The 7,640-nt window shown below is 39.4% G+C and overlaps 1 protein-coding gene across 1 annotated transcript in view; it reads right to left on the bottom strand.

Moving 5' to 3' along the window:
- The window catches only part of Atrn (attractin), a 122,075-nt gene that overhangs the window by 59,475 nt on the left and 54,960 nt on the right, over positions 1 to 7,640 (bottom strand). The window contains exons 9-11 of the mRNA XM_021156919.2: positions 6,700 to 6,883; positions 5,579 to 5,733; positions 2,366 to 2,450 (exon numbers count right to left, since the gene is read on the bottom strand). Of these exons, the coding sequence (XP_021012578.1) occupies positions 2,366 to 2,450; positions 5,579 to 5,733; positions 6,700 to 6,883 (424 nt within the window). The remainder of the gene's footprint in view (positions 1 to 2,365; positions 2,451 to 5,578; positions 5,734 to 6,699; positions 6,884 to 7,640) is intronic.

Genomic DNA, 7,640 nt, shown 5'->3' with positions numbered 1-7,640 from the left:
CCTGCCTCTGCCTCCCGAGTGCTGGGATTAAAGGTATGCGCCACCACTACCTATATTCTTAAAAGACCAATCCACTGACAATGGAAATTAGTGTTTAAAACTCACTCTTGGAAAAGCAGGGCATCTCTAAATTAGATGTTCATCCTCAAACTAAAACAGAACAATTGGGCTGGAGAGATGGCTCAGCAGTTAAGATCACCAGCTGTTTTTCCAGAGGTCCTGAGTTCAATTCCCAGCAACCACATGATGGTTCATCACCATCATGAGTCTGATGTCCTCTTTTGGCATACAGGTGTACATGAAGATAGAGCATTCATATACATTAAATAAATAAATAAATAAAAACCAAGCCCGTGACATTTCTCTAATCCCTTTCATTCCTTCCCAAACTAGACCTTTTTAGAAGAAAATTCTAATTATATGTCTGGGTCAAGAAATGCTCCCAGTGCATTTGTAATATGCACACCAGAGACAGACAATGGCTGTAGGTCAGACTTAAGCGCTCCTGTGAAAATATGCTCACTAGCTAGAGTTTTAAAATCTACAGCAGAATTAAACACATCAAATATTTCTAAGTCCAAGTTCATGAAGACATAAGACTCCTCAAAAGGAGCCCCATCTGTTCCTCCTGGGCTGTGATAAACACGGTGTTTACCCCACTTCCACGATCCCACAACTCCAAGCGAGTTTAATACTAATCCACAATGAGAAATTTGGTAGCTCACCTTAACTGGGCTTCAATTTTTCTCTCTAAGTCAACAAAGGACCAAATAAATATAGTGATTGTATGGCTCTGTATTCCTTACAGTATCTGAAAATGTGACATTCCAATAACCAAAAAGAACATAGGATTCATTTTTAATCCTACTACTGGTTCCCTGGGAATAACATGAATCAAGTTGGATTTAGTTAATAAAACTATTGCTTAAACTAAGCATAGCTGATGTCTTCAGAAATTGTGAATCTCAGGTCACATGATGGCTCTGGGGAGCGGGAGAGAAGGCTGCTAGGTAAATGCCATCTCCTCATCTAGCACCTCACAATCTCACTGCTTTCCCTCCTGCAATCCTCTCTCAAAACCACAGTTAGAACAACTGTTAGACATAGGTGATCCCGCACTGCTGACTGACAACACCACAATGAAGGGAGAGCCATCGATTTCTCACACGATCAAACTGCAACCATGACCTCTTACCAACCTCTAACATTTCCAATCCTGCCTAAAACTGAGATATTCAAACACATCACAGAAATTACACAAAATAAAAACACTGTTCTGACAGTCATTCCTGATTTTGATTCATGGCTAAACTACATTTTATGACAAACTATAGACCTCTCTGTGGGTAAAACTTAAGAATGTTTTAATAGACAATTCATTCAATTGTTACTATTACTATACATTAGTATGCAAATGCCCACACGTGCCTAACCCTGTGCTAGGAGAACACTAAGAACACACATGAGCTGGGGCAGATTCCACCAGCAAGGCCAGATGACCTGATACTTGCCAGATGAAAACCTCAAGAGGCATTTAGGGCTTTTTCTGAGGAAAGCATCAGATTGTAATTTAAGATAACACTCAAGTTAGCAAGATATTTAAAAAAATCTTTCCACTTTAGTCTCTAATCATACAATGGTCTTGCCACAATCCCCTATGTACTTGTAAAACATTAAGTAATCACATGATTAAAGATATCACCTTTCCCCACTATCTAGCTTCTAAACGGTCATTCTTCACAACTCCAGAATGGCACTTTTATACTTTTCCTAATGCAAGTTAAATTACTTGTATTAGGAAATTCCAACAGAAAATTTGAGTACCTGCAGGACTATATAATGTAAGCATTAGAGTATTAAAGAAGGAAGCAGAAAGCAGTAACAGAAGCAAAATAAGAAAAGTCAGCATCAGCAGGCTGTTAAGTTTCTCAATCTTAAAGCACACTTTCAAGTGACCAGGTAAAATGGCCATTCTGCATGTCCCTTATGGCAAATGCTGTGTTTGCAGAAGGCAAAATGCTGAGGTCAGAACTCAAGCTAGATAAACACTCTATTGCTGGCCCACAACCCTAGTCCTCTGCATGTCCTTTACAGGACTAAGGTTCCTAGAACAAATGGAAAAAGAGCTCTGCTGGTCAGAAAAGTATTCCTGAGCACACACCTGGATATGGTACAGACTTCAGACTTGCTCTTTGACCTCATAACCTCCCAGTCCTGTTCCCCTTACCTTATCGTGCACTTAGAACTGCCTTCTCTCCTTTTTTCTCCCCAAACCTCTTACCATTCAGACACAACTGTTAGGAAGTTGATATTAAAAATGAATATAAGATGTAAGACAGTAATACAGCCTTTGCTTTCCAATTACCTGTTGTACAAGACTGCTGAATGGCCAAATCTGTTGACATCATGATGGAGCTCAGGTCTGGGAAGCACTGACCATCGGTCACAAGCTAAGGGGAAGAAAAACACATTTCAGAGTAGGTTGTCATATATAGTCCATGTGAACTCTCAATCTTTATAGAAAAAAAAACATAAAATTTGAACCCAGCACTCAGAAGGCAGAAGCAGGAGGGTCTCTGTGCATTCAAGGCCAGCCTGTTCTACATACTGAGTTTCAGACAGCCAGGTCAGAGAAACCCTGTCTCAAAAAAAAAAAAAAAAGGGGGAAAACAAAGAAGAATGCCTCATCCACAGCCTCATCCCATATGCTTGTCTGTCTTCTAGTTATGTTATTATGTGTTAAGGACAGCAGCAACAGCAGCAGCAATGTTTCAGGGCATGAAGTAAATATACTGCACAGAAATTCTAATTAATGTATTCATTCATCACCCACAAGTCCCCTCCTGATGGTCACCACTCTACTGTCTACCAGTTTTACCTACCAGAATGTCTGCTTTAGTATTTGTGGTCCTAGGGATCAGACCCAGGACCTTGTGTATAGCAGGCAAGCACTCTACTGCTGAGATGCATCCCCAGAGCACCACAGTATTTTCTAACTTAAAATTTTCAATGCTAGGTACACAGCTATTTTAACTAGGGCACACATCTGTAATCCTAGCACTTGGGAAGGTAGAGACAGGAGGACCAGGAGTTCAAGAAGAGCCTCAGCTACAAGTACACAGCAAATCTGAGGCCTTTGCAGATAAGCTTTAATAAAAATGAACACACAGAGCACATATTTCACCTATGTCCTTCCTCAGCCGCCTGCACCCTAAATTAGGCTAAAGGATTTCTTTGTTGACAAGTCTGAAGGATTCTCCAGTCATTTTTAGCCACTCTTCTGGCCATTAATATATCTCACAGGTCTTCAATCTCACCTATTTTCTCCCTGCTTCTCTGACACTCTCTTTAGTCTCCACTCTTGTTCAGACTCTGTTCTCCAACTGTCTCTGACGCTTGCTCATCTTTTATGCCCCACAATAACTCACCTCTCCTACAACCACCTCTCAGCAATCAGCTCTGTCCTAAAGACATCTCCAATTGGATATGTCCCACACTTACTTCATTCTCTTCTTCCCAGATCCTATTCCCTGATTTTATAATTTTTACTATTTTCATTAAAGACACGGTCTTACTAGATAGTTCACACTGTCCTCAATCTGCCATATTTCTCATCCTCCTAAGTACGGGGATTATAGCCATGTGCAATCATGATATGTCTTTCTCTGAATCTGCTTTTAGTTTTGGCAAAGGTGGTCCATAGTAGACACTTGGGAAGAAAGGGCAGTTATATTTTTGTCAAGACACACAACAGCCAGGTACTAGAAGTCACTGCTCCTTCCATGGCCTTGACTCAAACCTCATTAGGACTTCTGCAATAGCAGCCTGCTAACTGTCAATGTGCCCCTTCCAGATCACTTATCACAATGCCACCCAAGAGAGCTTCTTAAATTGGTCATGGTGGCCCATAAAGGCAGAGTAGGATGGTTACCATAAGTCTTAAGCCTGCCTGGACCATAGTGTGAGGGCCAGACTTACAAAAAGGAAAAACAAGAAAAATCTAAAATACCACAACAAAAAAGTCTAAGACACACATATGATTCTACACTTGTGCGACTTTTCACAGGACCAACAACGATCCCTGGCACTCTGAATCACATCTGAACAGTCTACTCTAACAGTCACCCGCTACCTCTGTGTTACCATGACAAAAGAAAGTCCTAAATATTTGACATGTACTTTCCTGCCTCTTGTCTGCACTAAATCCCCCTGCCCAGGAGGTCTACCTGACTCCCAGTGTCCCCAGGAGCAAGCTTGGACAGCTTCTCTTCAAGGCCTCTCCAGACCACCCTGCTCACCCCAGTGGCTTAGGAGTGCTCAGAGGTAATTTCACACCTTCGTTTCAGCCAGCAAGAATCCTCCTGAGTTATGATTATATTGTCTTCTCATTTCTGCTTCCACAAGCTTGAAGCTAAGGACTAACTAGAGTGTACCCCCCATTCTCAATTTAAAAACTCAATGGCTAGCATAAACACATCTGTTAAAAACCAACATCTAAGGCTGACAAGATGGCTCAACAGCTAAGAACACTCACTATTCCTCCAAAGGATTTGGGCACAGTATCCAGCACCCACATGGTGGCTCACAAAAGTCTGTAATTCCAGCTCTGGGGAATCTATGCCTACTTTTGGCTTCTATGGGCACTGAATATACATGGTGTGCTTAACATACATATATGCAAAACACTCATAAACATACAAGTAAACAAAATATTTTTTTTAAAAAAATGCCTAATTTAGACTACTCAAAATCATAGAGACATAGAAAATGATTTCAAGAGGCTGGAGTGAGGGATGAAGAGAGGAACTATTGTTTAAGGGCAGAGTTTCAGTTTTACAAGAAGTCGGCATGCAGATGGTATTACAACATGAATAGCACTAGGAATATATTTAAATCCAAACGACTTAAAACATTAAGATGATGAGTGTTATTCTGAGCATTTTATCACAATAAGAATAATTTTTAAAATGAATCTCTAGTCAGGTGTGGTAGTATACATCTTTAATCTTAACACTCAGAAGAGGCAGGAAGATTTCTCTAAGTTCAAGGTCACCTTGATCTATATACTGAGCTTCAGCCAATTAGACTACATAGTGAGGCTGTCTCAAAATGCAAAGACAAATAAACAGAAAGAACATCACATGGATGATATTTACACAAAAGAGCTATTGACGTTTATTTTCCAGGAATAAACAGACATTGCCCTTTTCTGGCCACATGTATACTGACATCAACAGCATGTGTAAAACCAGGTTTCTAGGAAACAGCATATTCCATCAAACTTAACATAATGCTGGTGGTTACAACTACCACCACTACTACGTAAGGTAGTAAGAAAGAAGATACCAATTAACTCAGCCTAAAAAAAGAAGTCAAGCAATTAAGAAGAGTGATTTCACAAAGAATTTAATGTAGTTTAATTCAAAATATGCTTTTCAATAGATGTGTAATCCTACTCAAATTAAATGCAAATTCTACCACCTGAACTTCTTTTAAACAGTGCAATTATTTTAACATAGTGATCTTTTCATCAGCAAAGAAAATATTCCTGAAGCTAAAACATCTTTGGAAAGCTTACCAATGTCATAAGCCATGAAGTCTGAGGAGAAGCATTTGGCACCGTGGCTCATGGAAGTGTCATTGTGTGTGTTCCCTCCAAACACCAGCATGGTTCCACTCACTATCACAGCTGTATGCAAGTAACGGAAAAATCGGCTGTCCTTAAGAATGGTCCTTTTGAGTTTATTTAGAAATAATAAATATAAGGTTAGTTTTAAAAGAATACTTATTTGCCAATTTAAATGTAATTACTTTATAACTTCAGATTCAAATGCGCAATACTTGATTTCCCCCTATACGTAAGCCACTTCCTTTAACAATCATGAAAATCTGTTAAAATTTCGGGAAACTATATTAAAAGCCCTAAAATGTTCATTCTCTATGGCTCCATAATTCCACTTAAGAATTCCAGGTAAGAATTGTGAAATACAAATCAAAATTTATGCTCAATGTTTTATTAGTAAGGCAAAAGCCAGAGACCAGAACTTCCACTGCATAGGCTCAGTGGTTCACAGCCACTAAAGACCATGATCTTCAGCACAGCATAAAATGACAGTCAAAGGTCTCTAATGTATGTTGAGAGAGGGGGACAGAAAGGAAGAGGGAGGGAGTAGAAGGAGGAGGGAAATACAGAGAGACCGGTGTTTTATAATTATATCATAACTCAAATTTATTTCCATTTGCTAAAAGTACCATACTCTTATAACCCAAGTTTCAGTGCGGAGTGAGTGAAAAGCCTATCAAATAGGCATGAGAGCATCCTGTTTGATGATTTAAATGGATAAAGATGGTATAGCCTATTCATGTACAAGGTTCTGGGTTTGATCCCCAACACCAAAAAGAGAAAAGGAAGGATATGCTTTTCAAGTATGGATAAAATGAGCACAGCTTTTATTGCTGAGAATTCTGAGGAGAGGAAGCCTTGCTAGAGTTCAGTGAATCAGGTCTAAAGCACGAAGCACTTTCTAACTATCCCAAGAACAGAAAAACTAACAGGCAGCAACAGCACCATTATTACCTTAACTTTATTACTGTATTGATCTCAATGCTGAACAAAAGTCAAACCATAGCACAGTATTTTTAATCAATTGCCTCTGTAGATTTTATACTACCAAGGGAAAGCTCTAGGAAAACACCCACCACATCTGAGTATCCACATCGTATCTGTAGAGGTCATCTGCAAGCCGGTATTTGTTGGCGCTGAAAGCCTTGTAGCCACCATGAACATAGAGAGCCTTGGTCCTGTCATCATAAACACTACTGTGGCCATAACCCCCTTGCACAAGAGCACCCTGAGTATGTAATATACTCCATGTGTTCTTTTCTGGATAAGAGACAATAGTTAAAGTCAATGTTGCAGGCTCCTCTTCTTATGAAATAATAAATTATTTAAATGATTTAAACATTAGTTTAAAGTCTAGACATCTTAGAGCAAAAGAAGGAGGTTTAGGATATACTTTCACCTTATTATAAAGAAGACCATCTAGAAAAGACTGCATCAGATCAGCACTAACTGGACTCAGTGTGTTAACCTTCACCCTGAAAGGGAGGCCATGAGGCTAGGAAGGAGATGCATTGGGAAAGCCTAGAGGAGCTCGAAGGAATGGCGGTGGATATGAACAAGATATATTGTATACATGTATGAAAATTTCAAAGAACAAGTTTTTAAAGATTCATATTTTGTTTTGTTTTGTTAAGATAGGGTTTCTCTGGGTATCCTGCCTGGCCTGGAACTTGCTCTGTAGACCAGGCTGGCCTCACACTACTAGAGATACACCTGCCTCTGCCCCTTGAGTGGTGGGACCAAAGGTATGCACCACCACACTGGCAAGATTCAGATTTTTAAAACAAATTTTAAAGATTAAAGATTCAAAGTTCTCTTAAGCAGACACTTAATTCCCTGTGCTCCTCAGTGAGTCCTTATGATCTTCTGATGCACTTTAATGATCTTTAGATGCATTTTCACAGGAATGTCAAACAAATGTTACAAAATTATAATTCTGACATTCCTATTATACAATGAAAAACAATAAAATGTAACACAAGATTATACATTAAGGTAAAATAACAGTGCACTGGCC

This window comes from Mus caroli, chromosome 2, assembly GCF_900094665.2.
Source record: "Mus caroli chromosome 2, CAROLI_EIJ_v1.1, whole genome shotgun sequence".
In the NCBI taxonomy this organism is placed as follows: Eukaryota; Metazoa; Chordata; class Mammalia; order Rodentia; family Muridae; genus Mus; species Mus caroli.
The sequence above is the reverse complement of the archived record's forward strand: the minus strand, read 5'-3'. Positions and strand labels throughout refer to the sequence as shown.